Source organism: Trachurus trachurus, assembly GCF_905171665.1.
Source record: "Trachurus trachurus genome assembly, chromosome: 9".
Taxonomy (NCBI): domain Eukaryota; kingdom Metazoa; phylum Chordata; class Actinopteri; order Carangiformes; family Carangidae; genus Trachurus; species Trachurus trachurus.
This window is the reverse complement of record NC_139895.1, coordinates 36,711,181-36,730,998: the sequence shown is the minus strand read 5'-3', so window position 1 is coordinate 36,730,998 and position 19,818 is coordinate 36,711,181. Positions and strand designations below refer to the sequence as shown.

At 40.5% G+C, this 19,818-nt stretch overlaps 1 protein-coding gene across 1 annotated transcript in view; it reads left to right on the top strand.

Moving 5' to 3' along the window:
* The window catches only part of chfr (checkpoint with forkhead and ring finger domains, E3 ubiquitin protein ligase), a 262,229-nt gene extending 249,979 nt beyond the window's left edge, over window positions 1-12,250 (top strand). Inside the window, exons 2-19 of the mRNA XM_083979476.1 lie at window positions 1,721-1,786; window positions 2,741-2,861; window positions 3,597-3,696; window positions 3,881-3,990; window positions 4,081-4,140; window positions 4,234-4,422; window positions 4,806-4,868; window positions 5,098-5,272; window positions 5,384-5,538; window positions 5,709-5,871; window positions 6,524-6,723; window positions 6,941-7,057; window positions 7,379-7,462; window positions 7,747-7,817; window positions 8,019-8,106; window positions 8,311-8,418; window positions 8,582-8,654; window positions 9,297-12,250. Coding sequence (XP_083835602.1) covers window positions 2,756-2,861; window positions 3,597-3,696; window positions 3,881-3,990; window positions 4,081-4,140; window positions 4,234-4,422; window positions 4,806-4,868; window positions 5,098-5,272; window positions 5,384-5,538; window positions 5,709-5,871; window positions 6,524-6,723; window positions 6,941-7,057; window positions 7,379-7,462; window positions 7,747-7,817; window positions 8,019-8,106; window positions 8,311-8,418; window positions 8,582-8,654; window positions 9,297-9,339 — 1,905 coding nt within the window. The 5' untranslated portion in view covers window positions 1,721-1,786; window positions 2,741-2,755 and the 3' untranslated portion in view covers window positions 9,340-12,250. The remainder of the gene's footprint in view (window positions 1-1,720; window positions 1,787-2,740; window positions 2,862-3,596; window positions 3,697-3,880; window positions 3,991-4,080; window positions 4,141-4,233; window positions 4,423-4,805; window positions 4,869-5,097; window positions 5,273-5,383; window positions 5,539-5,708; window positions 5,872-6,523; window positions 6,724-6,940; window positions 7,058-7,378; window positions 7,463-7,746; window positions 7,818-8,018; window positions 8,107-8,310; window positions 8,419-8,581; window positions 8,655-9,296) is intronic.
* The last annotated feature ends 7,568 nt before the right edge of the window (window positions 12,251-19,818 follow it).

The window sequence follows — 19,818 nt, the reverse complement described above, 5'->3', positions numbered from 1 at the left end:
GTGTAAATACACAAAGTGGTTACATCCAGTCTGGGGTAAAACTTCCATTGTTTCAGAGACAACATTTCAGGGTGGGGGTCTGACTGTCTAGTTACTGAGTAGGCTAATGTTAAATTGAGCAGCTTATGACTGTATGCTCATCTGTGCCTAATGAGCTTGGAATTGTCATGTTATATAGCCTATATATATTTTTTAGCACTTTTTTTTAACGCCAAACGAGGTCTTTGAGGGTTTCTGGACACATGTAGAATAGAATAGAATGCCTTTTATTCCATAGGGAAATTCATTTGAATGTTTATGTAATTAAGTGTTATTTGATTATCAAAATACGGTGAAAAACATGTCCCTGCACTTTCCAGACACACAAATGCTTGAAAATTTAAAAAGATCATCCACATTAAACCAAAATTATGTAATTTAAAACCATTTTAAATGATGATGATAATTTCAGTTTATATATTTACTGTTTTGTTTTATTTTTTTCAGTTTTAATTTCCTTTGTACCTAAAAAAACACTTGTCCCACTGCCATGGTTCAACGCTATTGGACAGTGTAAAAATATTTCCTCATTTTTGTTTAAAAAAAAAAAAAAGTGGTCAATAATGAGCAAACACTGGGCTTAATATATGAATAAAATTAAATCTAAATTGGCTGTTTAATAATAAAAATATTTTTAAAAGAATTCTGTCCTTCAATTTGGTGTCATTGGTGTTACTGGTATCACAGGCCATTATTTTGAAAGGTTAAGAATATGTAAGAGAACTTGCAAGGTCAGAAAGAAGAAGAAGAAAAAGAGCCATTTAAGACAATACATTGTGAGTGTCTCTTTCATGAGTAAAAAGTAAGATATTTCCAATTAAAATGTCATTTTTCAATGTGGTTCTTTTTTTGTGTCATTGGTGTTACTTTGATTTGCGCTATAATGAAATATTTTTATGGAAAAAAAACTGTTTAATAAGTATAATTTATAGATTTTAAGGTGCTAACTCATGCTGGCTTTGAGCTAGCTCGGACACTATTTTGTGTAATTAGCCTTTTATAGATATTTGTCATTGGTGTTACTGTCATTGGTGTTACCATGTGGTAACACCAATGACAGAAAACTCAATACGTTTGATAGATGATAAAAAAAGAAAAATATTATAGTTGTCCATTATAGTTGGTAACATGGTCAACATGCTAATAAATAGTTCCCACTAAATTAAATTTGTGAAAACTAAATTAAAAATTTTTACTTTTTTGACTCGGAAAATCACCGTATTTTGATAATGACCAAACGCTAGAAATATGCCTATAAGGTACATTTTGAGTGATCTTTGGTTCCTGGTTAGCCTACCTGTTTTACCAAGGCTCTTCTCCCCAAACTGTTCAGTTTGGCCAGATGGCAAGCTCTAAGAAGAGTCCTGGTTGACCCAAACTTCCTCCATGTAAGAATGATGGAGGCCACTGCGCTCTCAGAAACGATATCTGAATCTTTTCCATGTAAATTTGAGCTATCCCGTGAATACTTCTACATCATGTTTGTTTCTCATGATATTAACCATGTGTTACTCTGGCCCCAGCAGCTGGCTGTGTGGATGTCAGCCTCAGCAGCAGCCCTATGGCAGCAGCACATGGATCAACGTGAAGTTTGAAACACCAGCCCACACTGCCCCTCCTCCATCAGCTGATGCATATTGTCAACGCTGAGCTTGGCAGGAAGTGCATCTGGAGCGTATAGCTGGATCATGAGGACAAGAAGCTGGTTTATTCAGAGCTACCGGGACAACAAACTAAGCTTTTGACGGTAAAGTAACCGTGTCAAACGTGAGATAAGCACAACGTTGATGGTAGTTTACGTGTACTAGTGTATTTTCTCCTGGATACACGGTGTGGTGGGATGCTAGCGTTAGCTGCTGCGTTAGCTTAGTGTGAACGAAGTTGTGTGTTCACGTCAACTGTTGTTGATATCAACAACGATGAAACATTTTCCCACAGTGATTGCTGACGATTGAAACCAGGTTTAGTTTCAGTTTGTTACACGGTGCAGTCGGCTAATGACGCTGGAAACCCAGGAAGCCCAGAATAAGACAAGTGAAGCTAGGTTTGGTTAGCGGACTTCGTCCTGGGGATTTATTTGACAAACTTCGTGAGAACCTCTTCAGTTTAATGTTGTCTTGTGTATTTAAGAGGCTACGTGTCTATATGACCGGTGTACATTGTTATATTTGAGTCCATAAAGCGCACATGTGAATTCGGCATACACAGCACCTGAGGTATTTAAAAGCAATGGCGTCAAAATCAAATTCAAACTCACAACTGGCTACTTCTAAGATCTGTATTTTGGCTTAGGAGAAAGAGAATTAAATATTTCTCAGTTCTATAAATTGTTATCTTATTGAAATAATACAGTTTAGTTTTTGGTTTTTGTTTTGTTTTGAGTGAACAGGATTGTGGTTTCTTCTCTGTAAGTGTTTGTATCTTGTTTTATAAGGATGAGTTTCTTCAGAAGTCAGATTTCTCTACCTAGACATCTGCCACCAGGCCAAATAGAACCGCCTATAACATAAATGGCCAAATAAAATGTTTGATTGTGGTGTGATACACTGTTTACATAATTTCACTTTCTCTTTGTTACCATGTCATGCTCCTAGTAGACTATAAAACAATGGCACAGTGGTAACAATTATGGATTATAACCACATGGACAAGAATATTTGTTTAAAACTGTCTTGTACTGTTTTCTCCTAATTTCCTACAGAAAAGGCATCAGGAGATGGACAGTAGTAGGAGAGGACAACCATGGGGGAAACTGGTCAAAGTGGACTCCAGTGAAACTGTCCTGCTTTTCAACAGGGAATGCACAGTTGGTAGAAAAAAAGGTCAGTTGCTTCATGGATGTCATGGAATGAGCAACAGAGATTTGCTTAATATCTTATTTCAGAAAACTAACATTTTTGTTCTGAGAAGTTGAGAATACGGGCTACCTAGTAATAAAAGACAATCCTGTCTGTAGCGTAGACATTACCGCCAGTGTCTAGGACCTTTGAAACCTCCCCCTTGAAAACACAAAGCCTTCTTTAGTGCACCAAACTTAGACAGCCCCTTGTGATGATAACAAAAGGCGTCCATTGAGAACGTGTGTGCGGAATATTAAGTAGAGTTTTTTTTGTATGGGTTTTGCTTTAGAAAAGGTTAGGCCTATATTTCCCCCAGTGTCTGCTTTGTTGAGAGCTTTTGGGCGCTACTTCTTTGCAATGCAAAGCAACTAGCTTTAATTGGTTAGCTTATGTCTGAGCATTAATAGATTTAAAAATGGCATGGCAACAGTTTCAGGTGAATCACAGTGGTGTGAGGTAAAATTTAGTATGTATGTATATATTTAATAAATTAGGCTGTAGAACTGCATTGACATATCAGATAGAATCACAGAGAATGTGTTTTGTTGTGATGATCATACACACAATATAAATATGTATTATTCATTACACTCAGGAGACTACTTTCAGGAGAGCTGAAAACAATGAGTAAGTTGTGGAGTAAGATAGAGAGCTTTATAGTGGTGTTTAATTTACATCTATTTCTTTCTTTTCTTTTAAAATAAAAATCATTATTAGGATGTTACCTGTCATTTCCGGCCAGCAAGCTAGTCTCAGGGGAGCACTGCAAGATTGTGCAAGATGAAAGCTCAGGGCTGGTGTGGCTTGAAGACATGAGGTACTGTATGCTAAATGTCAACTTACCTGTGAAAGAGAGATGTTGCATGTATCATGTGTTAACTAGAAGCTTCACTAAACAAAGTGTTTGTAAATGTGAAACCATACTTGTCCTTTCATGAAGCAAACACAACAAATCTTTACAGTGCACAGGGAAAAATAATTACACATTTGTTTGTCTGCAGCACTAATGGCACCGTGATCAACACATCTAAACTGGTCAAAAAGCAAACTCACATGCTGCAAAATGGCGATGTCATCTACTTTGTATATAGGAAAAGTGAGCCAGAACAAAGTGAGTTCCTCTTGTTAGCCATTGAATGATATATTTATATGAATTTGTAAGAAGGACAGATGGACAACCTCTTCTCTTGTCTCCCTGTAGACATCGCCTATGTTTACCACTCAATCAAAACAGAGCAAGCTATTTCCCAAGATAGCTATGGTAAGCAGTGTGGCTCTTTTTGTCCAGTTCCGTCACTTTAATTCCACAGCTACACTGGTAACCCGAACCCCTCACTCTGTATCTGAACTTCAGAGATGGACAAACCAGCCTGCAGTCCTGATCCTGTTCCAGCTTCAGATATGGTGCTTTCTGTGGAGCCCGTAATGCTCACAAAGGCTCCAACTCAGGAGGAACCTCAGCCCTCCACCTCCACTTCCCACTTCTGTATTGAGAGCCCTCTCACTTCTGGTCCCATGGCAACCCCAGCCTCTCCTGCCTCTGGTAGGTTCCATGCTAACGTACAGTGCTGTTAAAGTGGGCAATAATGATATCATCATATCTTGATATCGCATCATATTTATTGTAAGATCTACAATTCCCTCAAAATATTTAGGAACATCTGCCCTGACTAATTGTCCACAAGGTGAACATACAGTGAGATCAAACTGAACTTAGTCAGGTCCTGGCACAGGTTGCCTTGCAGCAAACATCATTACTAGATGGCAGGGTAAATAACCTTTGTGTTTTTTAGTGTTTATTCTCTTCTTCTTTGTCTATTTAACATTCATTAATGATGAATTGTATAGTATGACACATCCCCAGTGCATCACCTATGGAAGTATGACTGTGTGACCCAGGTCTGTTGGTTCTCTTATGTTCATCAGATCAAGCTAAAGAGGACTTGGATAACATGGAGCCAGAAAGCAAGCGCAGGAGAAAAGATGATGGTTGGTTGCTGTTTTTTTTTTTTTTTTTTTTATATTAACCCGGTTTTCATTGATTATTCATAGGAGATTTAAATTCTACGGGGGCTCTACTAGGAGCATTTGTTCTAACCCCAAACATGTATTTTCAACCATACAGCTGGCTTAGAGTTTTTTGTGAGCCAAACTTGTCAATTCCCAAAAATGAATCAGTGTAACATTTAATATAACCTATATATTTCTGTGTCCACAGATCAAGACTTTGATTCTGGTTTGCCACATACCTCCAGTACTGAAGTGGCTGGTTCAGCCAGGGGAAGTCTTGGGAGTCTTTTGTCTAAACCTCCAGTGGAAGCGACTAAAACAGACAAGATGGAGGAGACTCTGACATGTGTCATTTGCCAGGACCTGCTGCATGACTGTGTTGGGTAAGATCACAAGGGCCATAGAGGGATCGCACCACATGGATTCTCTGGTCTTGTAAGGCACTTAACATACATGACATGTAAATAATTCAGAGTCTGTTCTTTTTGCTCCAGCTTGCAGCCTTGCATGCATGTCTTCTGCGCTGCCTGCTACTCAGGCTGGATGGAGCGTTCTTCACTTTGCCCCACCTGTCGCTGCCCTGTGGAGAGGATTCATAAGAACCACATCCTCAACAATCTGGTGGAGGCCTACCTCCTTCAGCACCCAGGTCTCAACACATCAGATCATTTTAACACGGTGTAAAACAGGAGAGGAGGAGTTGCACCTTGTCTACTTATGTTATAATATATAAAAGTGGTATAGACTGTAGTATATTCCCTCAAATTCTTATTGGACATTGACCCTTTGAATGTATATGTGCCCCTTTCTGTCCCACAGAAAAATGTCGAAGTGAGGAGGATCTGAAGAGCATGGACAGCCGTAACAAGATAACTCAGGACATGTTGCAGCCAAAAGTTGAGCGGTCATTCTCTGATGAGGAGGGCAGTTCAGATTACCTCTTTGAGTTCTCCGATAATGACAGTGACTCCTCAGACTTTAGGTAAAAGCTCTGACTTTTTTAGCATTTACAGGAAACCCAATATCAAATATTTCTAACAACTTGTTGCATAGGTAATCATTAAAGGGATAGTTCAACATTTTGGCAAATCGACCCATTGTCATAATCCCTATAGTTTTAGGAGTAGGTTCGTTACCTTTTGACGAGACAGAGTTATTTTCGAGGCAAATGCAGAGAAAAACATCCCGGACGGGAACGTGCATCAGCGGTTTCGCATGAATTTACCTCGAAAACAACTCAGTCTCATAGCGTTCGGTTATTATCTCATAGTGAGGTGCAGGTCACAACTTGTCCACGAGAGCGTTTTGGAGTTGTTGGATTGTGTATTTGATGAGTTTGATGAGGGAAACCAAGAAATCCCATGAGCCACTGTAGCGTAGCTCTGAGCAGCTCGTGGCTCTGCTCCGCCATTCTAAAAATAGTTTGCACCGACAGTTAAAGGTAACAAACCTACTCCTAAAACTATAGCGATTATGGCAAGGGGCCAATTTGCCAAAATGTTGAACTATCCCTTTAAGAATCTATATAGAACAATGTATGTAAAATATCATGGATGGAACTGTAGTCGACTGATTGATCTAGCAGTGAACCATTTCTCCATGTGATGAGTTTCCTGTTGTGTTTCTGTGTCCAGTCAGCCTCTGGTGGTGTGTCGACAGTGTCCCGGCTACAGGAGGGAGGTCAGTCAGGTGCTGTTCGCTACAGGTTCAAATTACTGGTTCCCTGGTCTGCCTGCTCCACCACCTATTCCTGCTCCTCCCAAAGCAGCAACTGATGAGGGGGCTGCCAAGCCTGCAGGGGAACAGCCTTCAACATCCACTGATGTCCCCTTGGGTGATTATGAGTGGGGATTAGATGGGATGCTTATTGGCTAAAGTTGATCATTTTACTCACTGGACATTGCGGGATACAGTAGATTGTTCGAATCCTAATACCAAAAACGGTTAACAAGAATTACTGTGTGCTGTGGAAATCTACCTGCCGTCTTTTCACATCACCAAGCTTCAGCACCTGTCTTAAATGTGTTTTCCTGCCCCTGTCCTGTCTGTAGCTCCTCAGGAGTACCGCTGCCCCCCTCAGGGCTGCCATCTCATCTGCGCCTGCTGCCTCCAACCCATGCCAGACAGACGAGCCGAGCTAAACAGCCAGCAGGTTACTGCTCAACAATGTGAGTGGTCCCTGAACTTGTTGGACCCTCTGAACAAATCAAATGAATACAAATATACCCAGCCAGAACACTAGAGTGAAATAGGCAGGGAGTTAAATGAAATGGAAATGGAAATTCATTAACAAAAAGAAGTGAGTCAGTGTGAGTACAGTGTGATATTATATTTAATAAAGATATCAGGTTAGTGTTTTTGTAGTAGTGCACATATAATTAACTGATTAATACAGTACAACTTTTCCATCCAGCCTATTCATATGTGGTTAGATTGTTTCAAAAACTCCATTATACACCTTGGATGCATGATGTGTTGTGTGTTGGCAGGTGTGCTGTGCCAGCGACCCTTCTGTCATATGTACTGGGGGTGCCAGAGAATTGGCTGTCAAGGCTGCCTGGCACGATTCAGTGGTATGTATCTGTTCCAGCAAAACAGCCTCAGGGGGCTCTCAACTGTTGGCCTTATTACTGGGTAGCAAGCATTGAGCAGTGCTGGATTTTTTTTTTGGCTGTAACTAATTTGGCTTTAATTGAGGTAGATACTGTTCTGAGTACTGTCATCAGCATCTGTAATTTGGATGACTGTCATTCTCAAATTAAAAAGACAGTGTCTCCCATGAATATTTTACCTTAACACATTGGAAAATTAATGAAACATTTATGCATTGTAGTTAAAATTCACTGTTTTTTTTCAGAGCTCAATCTGACAGACAAATGCTTGGATGGAGTGCTAAACAACAATAACTATGAGTCAGAGATCCTCCAGGTAAGATGGACTGTATTGGTTTGTATATGGATGACTTAAAGGTCGCCATTTACGTCATCTGTTAGTGGTTGATTCTAAGACACTTTGGGTTTGTGTCTAAACAAAATAGACTGTAAATGTTACTTCTCTCTGCAAACTGCCAAGTCTGCACACACTGCATGATTTTAAGATGTTTATCATGTCTTATGATCCTTCTACCAGAACTACCTGTCCTCCAGAGGGAAGTCATGGAGAGATGTCCGCCAGGAGGCTCTGGATGGCTCGCAGCATGGAAACAACTACCTGACAGGTGAGCTCTCACATCAAAACTCAAGGCACTTTCTTTTCTGACAAACTAAGTCAACTTTATGCCATAGAGGATTTGAAAACTGATACATATGGAAGCTTTACTGTGACACTCACAGTGACTCATTCACTAAAATGTAACCATACAATAAATACACTGTCATACAAAAGAAGAAATGGTATCATTTTTGTCCTGTCCGACTCTCAGATTGCCGCATCTCTGCAAACACCATCCTCTGCTTCTGCTGTGGCCTGCGGGCATTCAAGGAGCTGGCCTACAAGTACAGACAGAACATCCCTACATCCGAACTGCCAGGTCAGTCTAATCAGAATCATTTTCAAGAAAACCACACTTCATAGGCAACTGAGACAAAAAAGGGAATACAACTGTTTTTACTTCAAGATTTTCATCCATTCGGAAACAGTTGTAAAAACTTCACATAAGAAGTTGACATGACACCCGTTCTTTTTTTTCTCAGCTGCTGTTGCGACTCGTCCTGACTGTTACTGGGGACGCAACTGTCGCACGCAGGTGAAGGCACATCATGCAATGTAAGTCTTATTAGAAACACAACACCACATAAACTCCCTCAGACAGGTGATGGTGGTTGTCCGACACTCCTTTATGTTCCCTTGCTCCTTTGAGGGTCAACATTGTCACATTATATTAAAGTGCTTCAGGGTGTTTTATTTGTACGGAATGATAAGTGAATAACTTAATTTCTTTGGGTCTCTTTTCTAATATTCATTCAACAGCACAAAAAAATCCATTGAGTTGTAATTGTCTAGTTTGCCCGAGAGCTAACTGCATGCATGCATGTTAACATATCTCACATTGACATATTTAATAGATTTCTTGGGTATAAAATAGATTCTGAGCCACAGTATTTTACTGACAGTGAACATAGTTATTTGTGAGATTTCAGAGAGATTCCTGAGCATTTATAGTCAATTATTTAAAAAAACAACAATTTAAAGCCTGTCCTTTAAGCCATCTGGATGTGAATGAATATTACCTTGGCATACGTATTAGTGAGACACGGAGTACAACCTCTCTGCATGTAGTTCACTTATTTTACCACTAGAAGGAGTCATTGTATAAAGATAATCCCACAGTTTCTTGCTGTGTTGTTAGGCTGTGCAAGGTGGTTAATCATACATTTATATATTTTGCCCTTTTTATTTTCATTTCAGGAAATTCAACCACATATGTGAGCAGACACGTTTCAAGAACTGAGAGGCATGTTTCTTCACTGTCTGCATGAAGATAACTGAGCATCTAATGCATTGGAGTGATACGACCTTGTTCAGTTTTGTTGTGTCCATTGTAGCAAACTGCCTTCAATATTATGCAATAACTTGATGCAGAAATTACAATCAACATCCATTTACAATAGAAACCAGTGTCTTACTTGACACAGTGAAATATTTCTATGCACATTCAAATTAAAGTTCAGAGTTTAGTAAGGTCTGAAGTTGTTGTGACTTAACAACCTGGGTGGGCATTTCACACCAGCCGCCATTTTTAATCTTGTCAGTGGCTCATGCGTCTTGTCAGATTTACCCGATACCCAACCACCTCTTATTTGTTTTGGGTGGTGAAATGGTTAAAGGTGCTTCCTCCAGCCTGTGTGACAAAAATGTTAGTTTTCCTCTCAGATATAGAGCGATAGAGGCAATCTGTCTGGATTATGGCCATGTACTGTATGTACACTTACAAATGATGGTGCGCATTTTTTATATTATATCCTCCACTCTTGGTTATCAAGACTGAGAGGACCTGATGCATATTTTCTTTTCTTTTCCTTTTTTACTTGTGATGTGTTTTTAACAGTCTTAGAAAATATTGAGTTTAGAATCCAGGTCTTCAAGTAGCATGATGGCAATGAAAACATCTGTTACCTTTACTGTTAAAGTCAAATGACAGATGGTATTGCTGTAACAGTAATACTCTTCCAAGATCCAAAGTGTTTAACTTTAAACAAAACGAACACAGGAGTGTGTCGCCTCTGAGGGTCTGTTCCTGTTTTGCCAAGGCATTACTTTGTTCCCAGGCAAGGGCAAAAAGCCACGTCAAAGCCCCACACACCAACTGATTCATAATCCCATGTGATATTTGTATAGGATTTCATGTCTGTGGGAAGGGGATCAATGTGTGGTAATGCTGTCAGAGGGCACAGGGGCCTCTGTTGTATGCTTTGCTCTGGATAATCATCTCCAAGGTGATTAAAGTAGTGTAGGAGGGACACGTTCTCAGAGCCTTATAGTAAGGCTAAGTAAGCTGTGATGACAGAACAGTTACTCCACGTAGACTCCAGGTAGGACAAAATAGACGAGCAGCCAGTTCCGGTTGAATATGCTGAAGCTGACGGTGAAGAGAAATGTGCCAATATGTTCTGTCATTTGGGTTCTAATTCAGAGTATAGTACGGTTTTGGAGATATTAGTTGATCAGATTTGATTCAGAGTATAGTACGGTTTTGGAGATATTAGTTGATCAGATTTGGTTAGATCAAATTGAAGTGAGATAGTTTTTCTCTGGTTCCTCAGGTACACAAAGCTGCTGTTTTGTTGGATTAATTGCAGGTTAACCATGTTCGGTGGTTAGAAAAGTTATGTGTCAAAAATGCAAAAGCTGTCACTTAGAGACGTGTTGAATCTGATAACGTCTAATTTATGACTATCATCATTATCATAGTGTCAGTAAGTCCCCATTATACAGACATGCACAGTATTGTTCAGTGTAAAAAAATTGACAATTTACTTATTTAGCCAGGTGAAATAAGAACATCCTTTGGTTTCAGGAGGCCTTATATGTTGAAATACCAGGATGAGATAATAGTTTTGATGTTCCTGTTATCTTTATTTGTAGGGTCACTGTTGTTTGTGTGTAGAATAGAGGAGTAGAAATGGTTGAGGGCAGGCCTTTGCTTGCATGGCTTCATTATTGTGTATTATTCCACACAAACGTTAAGCTTGTTTTTCAGTGTTTATTTAGTTTTTTCCTGCTAGTTGTGTTTTTATAGTACAACTGAGGATATTTGCACGGATTTGTTTCATGCATATTTAAAGGTGTCTTTTCTAGTCTACGAGGTGAACCCATGATATGAAGCCAGCATCCTGTCTGTATCCAATGTGTGGGATGTCATCACTCTGGCTTATATCTCATTTGTAATCATATGAAGGATTTCATTCCAAAATAAGACATCAATGAGAGAAGTGCAAATTAGAAAAATAAACTTTTTTAAAGGTTATCCTAGAGAGTGCTGAAATTTAAGAAATGATGTGCATTTAGTATTTATTAGCAGTATGTGTTGTTTTGGAATACAATTCTTCATATTTTCATTACAAGACTGGCAAAATGGGTTTGTGAATGGGCACTTTCTTGGCCTGTGCCTGAGCTCCTTAGTTAATTTGTAGTGTTAGCAAGGTGGTTTAGGTGGGGTTTTTTTTTTTGGCCCCCTAAGTCATAGTGGGTCCACATTGGCATTCCTTAGCGGCTCAGGCCCTCAGCACAAGCCGAGTCGATCCCCCCCGACGGAGTGGCTGAGTTTTAATTATTCCCTACAGGAGATCTGGGGACCCTAAGCCAACAACAGTCTCAAGCCGCTCCAATCAGGAACTGGTATTAAAGAAGCTTTGGAGGAGTGTTTTGCATTCTCCCTGGGGTGGGATGTGCAGGGTTATGCTGTATGTTGAGACAAATATTTACTCGCCTTGTGTGCAAAAGTCTGGACCAGGCTGCTCAGCAGTATGGAAGAGGCAGGTTTCATTCTACCTCATCACAGCTTCCAGGAATGTGGGAGACTAAAAAGGGCATCAGTCACATCAGTTCAACGCCGGGCATGGATCTCGCAGTATGAGGGATGGACGTCCTCACTGATGCCTGTAAACTTTGTATGCAATGCACTATTTGAACAATTAGTCTAGACTATAATCCACTTTTAGTTAAATCACTATAGAGTAGCACTAGGCACATGGAAAACATTGTTGAGGACTTAAGTTTGAGAGTTTGATAAATGCTTCTTTTCCCTTAATGTTGTATTAGCAATGCTAAAATCTTTGTCTCTGTCTTAAAAATGCATATGGATCTGATTTGCTTGTTTATCTTAACAAATTAAAAGACTGCTGTCTGTAGAAACTGGCTTGCGGTTGTCAACACTGTAAATGCTCCCCTCTACTTAAAGAAATTTGTGGCTCATTACTTCACTGGATGTTTGGGCTTCAGTGAATTTGCACACTTTGACACAAAGGAGGCTGTTTTCACATTCATCTTGTAATAGATGATTTATTGACGTCACAACCAGGCAAGAAGCCAGCCGTGGTCCAATATGCGACTTCTATGAGGGAAGAGGAAACATCTTGCATGTTGCATGTTGCATGCTAAAATTGTATTTGTCCATTTTAGTAAAAACTGTAGCATCACCTAATGCAATCAATTTTCTATATTTGTATTTGAAGTTAAAGTCAGTGTGTTCATAAAAACATCTTAATGGTTTTTTTTTAAAAACTCACAACTCAGCCAAAAGATCAGCATAAGATCCCGATTTACGATTCCTGATAATCCTGTCCTCAGTGAGTAAAAACCTTAGTCAGATCAAGAACAAAACACGTGGAAGACATAGCCTTTATTAAACCTTTACATTAATTCATAACTCATTTTAAATACTATTGTGATTGCTAGTTCTCTCTTTATACTAGATAATAGTGTATTAGTGCTGTATATGCTTTTACATTATTTTGATTTCCCTTTTATAATCCAGTATCAGCCATGGGAGTACATACTCTATGCATACACTGTTGCAGCATTGATATTAATGTATGATCTATGCTGTGCAGAACACTTTTGGATAATTGTATAAGCATTCATTAGCCTGTGCTAAAAAAAACAAACAAAAAAAAACACATGAAGAACCACATTAAGGAAAGGTGGAGAGCTGGCACAGCAGCACAAAATCCACAATGAAAGAGCTATTGAAAGCAAAGTGCAATGGTTGGAGTATTATAACTCACTGAATAGCATCAATCTGGTTAATAAATCTGGTTGAAAGGTGCTCCTAAGAGTTGGGGGTTATGGAGTACTCACTCACAAAATACTTTTTGTGTTCACGTTTGCAATCAGTCATCTTTTTTCAACATATAAACACGTAATATCACAGCAGTCAGTGCCTGGGCATAGTAAGCAGCATATTATTCAATCTTTGTCCAAACACAACTTTATAAAAATAAACAACAACTAAAGTGAGAAGAATATGTGGTAATTTTGTAAAAGATGATTTCAGAAAGTAGGTTATATATATTTCACAAAGTGGCACTAACAGAGTTCAGAAATGCAAAACTGACCCACCAGAGTCCCTCCTTTTGTCACCATCTGGTCACATCTGGTTGGTCACACTACACAGCGCTGTTGACTGACCAATACACAGCTGGCTGTCACTGACTGCGTTCGACTCGGTCACAGTGGTGGGTGTGATGGAGGGGAGTGGACCAGCCCCTCCTGATGCCTGGCTCCCCCATGGCCTCCACTCCGACCGGGCCCTCTGGCTCTGGGGGCTGAGGTCTGTGCTTCCTGCTACAGGCCTCTTCCCCTCATATGTTCCCCTCACCAGTCCATTCGACACAGCAGGGGCAGACATCTGGTTCAGGTGCTCAGCTGAAACCAAAGGCTGCCGATCCTCTTCCTCGGAGATGGCAAACACCGGCACGCTGACGTGATCGCCCTCGCCTGGGAAATCACGCCTCTTTCCGGCCTGGCCGCTCTCCATCTGACTCTGGGTGGAGGAAGAGGAGCCATTGCTGAGCTCTGAGGGGGATCCCTGGGACTGAGGAACCCCAGAGACGTTTACTGGGTCTGCTGTTCCAGAGAGCAGGCCAAAGCAAGGCCCTGTGAAGCGAGAGCGTCGCAGGTTACTGGTAGAGTTGAGACGCCGCTGCCTCTGGGCAGCCTGTGAAAGTGGGTAGGAGGCATTGCTGATGGATGAATCAGAGTTGATGCTGTTGTCTGCCTTGGCTTCCAAATGAACCTCAGAGAAGACATTCCTGTTGTCTCCTCCCCTGCCATCTGCCGTCAAACTGGATGGAGCCTGCAATGATATGAGACAGTTTTAATGATGGATCATCACAGTAAGAAAAACACTGATGAGCTAACATTCAAAACACAAGGACTGAGTTGTTGTTTTTTCCAAAACCAGATTTTTATCCATGTACCACAAAAGGTAAGGGGAAAATGTATAATTTGGTATTCTGTAATAAATTGTAATTTTACAGATTAACTCATTTACAGTATATTGGGGGAAAAATGAATTATTACAAGCAACTGCTGACACAGTGATCATGCCTTATTAACCTCAAATACCCCCTCGGTATTAAAACAGCAAAGGCTCTAGTACTGACGCTGTCCACTAGCTTGGTGAATGGACTGGTGGAATTCCAGCTGCACCACTTCTTATGCAGCTGTGGAAGTGGAGGGAGGAAGTCCTGGAAGGTGCGTACGCTCCACGCTCGTGGTCTGGCGCAGCCGCCACCGCTGCAGTCCTTAGCGGACCTAGCACCAATGGATGGGCTGCTGGAGTCTGGGGAAGGCCAGTCACCCACAGGGCCGGGACCAGTGTCACTGTGCCGGAGAAACCTCTCCCGTTGCTATGACACACAGAATACATGAAAATTTAAATGAGTATGTCTGTATGAAGTGGGTCCCACAAGAGGGTTGTTGGTTTCATGTATGTATAGTAAATAAGGAGAGACACATGTATTTCTACATGAGGAGAAAGATAAGGAGGATGAACAAACTAATTAGAAATGAAGGTGACCACACAACATAAATAGCTCATTATCAGAGGTGGCATTATGCTCAAGCACTCAACTGCAGCCACAATGGTCAATGACCTGCACTGAGCAGGGAGCTGGTCACATGCATCTTTGGTACTGAGCATCAATGGAAAAAACTGTACTGTACTACAAATGTTGATGTAAATGGCCGGAGATGGACAGTACAATCAGGCCACAAGGGGAGGGGATCAGATCTGGAAATATAATTGTTTAAGTAAGACATCAAGAAACACAAACACTGAGAAAAATGACCAAAATGGCCAAATGATTACATCTCAAACAGAAAGAAAGTACTCTTTGTTGCCTAACACTTCGGCTAATAGCTGTCAATCAGAATTACAACTCTTAACAAAAGTATCAGTGCATGCAACAACAACAACATAGTCCTTAGAGTAGGGATATTAGGAACCGACAGGCTGCCAGTCTGCTGGCTGCACCTGCTGCATTTCCACCTCACACCTGAATTCCTCCTGACAGATTGTGTTGTGTACTACATTAATGGATTAACAAGAAGGAACTGTGCTGATTAGCTTGGCCCGCTCAGTCACACAGCCAGCCAGCCAGCTGAGCGTGTGTGTGGCTCATGTACCAATCTCACTCATTATTTCTATGAGTCTAAGTATATTAAAGCTGTCAAGAGAATAGCAGGGGCTTTGGAAGCATTTCAGTCACTGTTGTTTTGCACAAGTCTTATCGTCTGAGGAGTACATTCCAGGTATAAACAAATCACTATTTGATAGGGCACTGTACTGTATCGAAACTTGTGTAGGTCATATTTGTTAAAGCAGAAACTAGTAATGATGGATATGTTACTTTATCCTCCCTGGTCAGTCAGCTGCTGTTGGTCAGGGGAGGGTGAAGGTTTTAGGGGCTGCACCCAACAGACAGAGAACAGGTCCAGATAATCCCTCCCACAGAATCACTCGTTGCTAGCTTTGTCTAGACAAGAATTAGCTAGGGGTTTAGATAAAATGTTCTTTTGGCCACTAAAGCCCCACAAACACAATGGAAACGTTAAGGTTTGACAAATGAAGTGAAAGAAATCAGCCACCTAATGCAGTTGCTTATAAACCGTGGTTCCAAAGGTTGGCTATGAGATCCTTTTGAGATGCATGAGGAGGAACGACATGGACATGGATATTTTGATGCAGACTTCCAATATTTGAATATTTGATCATCGCCCTGGCTCCTTGAACTTTGTCCTGGGGGTACACAAGAAGACGACCCCAGCTTTATTGTAACTAAATTGAAGTCTTTCTTAGAAGGGGTCCTTCGCAACAAAATGTTATGAGTTGGGGATGAATGGCGTAACGAAGCTCTACCTTTTTGGGGGTGTAAGGCAGGAAAACACCACGCTAACCTGGAAGCTCACCTGCCAATCAGCGTGAATTAGGCCATTTTCTCCGACCTTTTCCACTGTTAGCTCATGTAACATTTCTAAAACATTATTTACATGGACCTCTGCATTGAGGACACACACAGGCAGACCACACACTGTGTGCCAAAGTGTGCACTCACCGACACACAAACACACACACAATTGGAGCTGGGAATCTGGCTCTGTAGATAATACTCCATTAGCCTAGGCTGCAGAAAAGCTTGCCAGTCCTTCAAAAAGCTGCCAGAGCTGTTTTATGCCAACTCTTATTCCAAGAGAATACAAAAGAGAGCAGAGAAAAAAATGCTTGGTGGAACCGTTGCTTCTTCCTCAATGCTCCTCCCATCTTTTAATTATCCCCATTTCCCATTTATGTCCTCGTAGTTTTCATAGCTTTAGACTGTACCACGCGTACACCAATAAAATGGTGTCAGTCTTATTAGGAACACTGGGTCAATTCAATGCAGTGAATGCTGTGTCACCTCTGATGTTCAGGGATCATTTGCTTGGAGCGAGGAGAACACCCATGGAGTTTGGCCTTGCGTTTAATTGACAAATAGACAATTTGTGTGTAAAATCAAGGCTACTGCCAGATCAAACTCTTCTCTCTTTTTACCTGGAGAATGAGGAGACAAGACTAAGAGTCCACAGCGGTGCTTGCTGCTCTGTGAGGCACAGCGATGCTTTGAGCCAAAACACCAGCATCCTAACATGCTCATAATGCTGATGTTACCAAGCTCATGTTCTGGCTATACTGTTTCATATGTCTATTATCTTAGTTTATTGTGCTATGATGCCCAGAAGGTGACGCTACATGAAGATTCAAGGGTTACTAAAGTCATCGGAGAACCACGAATGTCTGCACCAGATTTGTGCTGATCAATCGGTGGATGAGGAAGAAAACATATGACACAATTGACAGTACCATACAACTGATTTAACATATTGCCCGTGGTGGCGATTCCAGCAGTGTATGAGTGTGTGTATGAATGAATGGATGATACTTTGAGTGGTCAGTAAGACCAGGAAAGCTCTGTAAATGCAAGTCCAAGTCCATTTACATGCTGGTGGTGCTTCAGTGATCCCAGAAGTCATTAGGCTTCATCTTTTGGGGATTCTGAATGTGAACTAAAACTCACGGTAATCCATCCAATATTTGTTGAAATGTTTTTGTGTGCCCCAACCAACTAACTCACACTGCCGTCCAACCTGCCAAGCTGCCAGCATGCAGATTCTTTCTTTTTTTCCCTTAACTGTTGTTATTAGCATGCAGATTTTTAAGACTCCTGTGTCTCTACTTTTGGACACTGCAGTGTCTTACTTGGAGACAACATGGACAACTGCATTCTCATGGAAATGGTTCTTACTGTGTGAGGGGAGAAGGGTAGCCTGCTCGGGCTTGGGGCTGAAGAGACAATGAAAACCTCGTCCGCACCGAGGTCAAGTTCAGTCAGACCGCTGCAGGAAAGGTCCAGCTCTGCATTCTGGGAAATGTCGATGGAAGCGCTGACTACGAAACACAGGAAGAATAAAAAGATAGGTCTTTTAGCATCAATGCCATTGTTATTGACATACACCTGTAGTGATTATACAAATAAGTTAGAGCTCAGAGCACTTTCAGTAGCTACAGCAGCATGGTGCTGTCTTGCTTTAGTGTTACATGTAAAGTCAAACGCTGTACATTGTAATAGATTTTTTTTTTTTCAAAGAAATGTATATCAATGCTCAACATTGATTTCACATGGCCTTCTTCTTCAAGTAGGGACTGTTTACTACTCAGAAATAGCAGCAGAGCTTATGATGCTTTACTGCAACTTCAATGGTTCAGTGAAATAACATGCAGAGTAGGCTAATCTCAACTCCTTCACCTTCTCCTTCTCTGTTTATAAGTTGTGTGTTTTGGTGTAAACTCCTAACACCATGACTAGAGCACACAGAGAGGGGGACTGTACTCCTCTGTTGTTCAAACTACTCCCAGGCTGCTTTGTGGGTTAAATGCCACAACCCACAAATCTCTCAGCCTGTGTTCAGTCCCACTGGGGGAGAGAGGGAGAGAGGGAGAGAGGGGAGAGAGAGAGAGAGACTTTGGATTGTTCCTGGATCAAGCCTGTGTGCTGCACTAAATCGAATGCAATTTTCCTTTCCATTGAAAACCCTACTGACACACCCCGTCCACAGAGGGCTCCTCATACACAGCTTGTTTTTAATTTGAAGTAACAACATGTTTGTGACCCAGAAGTGATTCAACCTTAAACCACCTCATGATAACTTGTTACACTCAGTGTTAGGTAAGTCTTTCCTAGGAAAACTCCTGTAAGGCAAGAAAGATTTCCTGTTTTTCATTCCCAGAAACAGCTGTGGTAATTTGTTTGAATAAATAGCAGAAGAACTGGGTGGTTTTCATAAGCAGAGATAAACACAGTGAATGAAAACACATAGAAAGAGCACCACCTAGAGATACTCCTCAGCAGAATATCCTACACTGTTTGACTGACAAGTCATCTCCTGAGAAACTTCACAGCAGTTGAGGCACATTCCTCAAACCCTAGGCCTACTACTTTTGAATTACTGCACTCGCACATTTAACAGATCACCACTTCACCAAGAAATTAATTAATGGCAGATTTATATTCTTGAAGGTGTTATTATCATTCCTGAAATTACTCTAGTAAAGAGTCTAAACATGTGGTGCAAATGTAAATCAAAATGAATGACATCCACAGTTATGAGCAATTCATGACGCAGTGCCTCTTAGAGATGTTCTATGTATCCTCTGACTGAAACCTTTTGAAATTATTTGAATTAGTAGTTGCTCTTTTTATATATATATATATATATATATATATATATATATATATATATATATATATATATATATATATATATATATATATATATATATATATATATATATATATATATATATATATATATATATATATATATATTTATTTATTTATCTTTTCTTATTTCATTTTTTATCACATTGTATGATTATTCTTTATTATGTTTTTCATTGTCTGTCTGTTAGTTGGAAGAAAAAGAGATGTTCTACTGAAAGAAACAGATTAAGCAAACTCTGAGAACATTGTAAAGGCAAATGAACATTAACAGCTTTACTTTTTACCTTTAAAAAAACAACAACAAAAAACAAGGGTGCACATTGGCATTACAGTAAATCAGCCTGTCTATTGTCTGTGTGTGTGTGTGTGTGCATTTGTCTCTCCACCTGTGTGTGGCGGCCTGTCGTCGTTGCTGCCCTGCTCTGCGGTCGTCTCTAGGTTGACCTGATTCTCGGCCATCAGCTGTAGTTCGCGGACCTCGGCCACTGTGTTCGGGGCACTCTCTGGCACCTGCAACACAGAACAATGCCATTCACCTTCAACAGACATCAGGCCACATTTTTCTCCAATTATAAAAACTGTTTCCTTGGTTGTTTATTAAATCACGCTAGTGTTACATCTTATTTCAAGCACACTCAGTTGGCAGTTTATTGAGAACACGAAGCTAA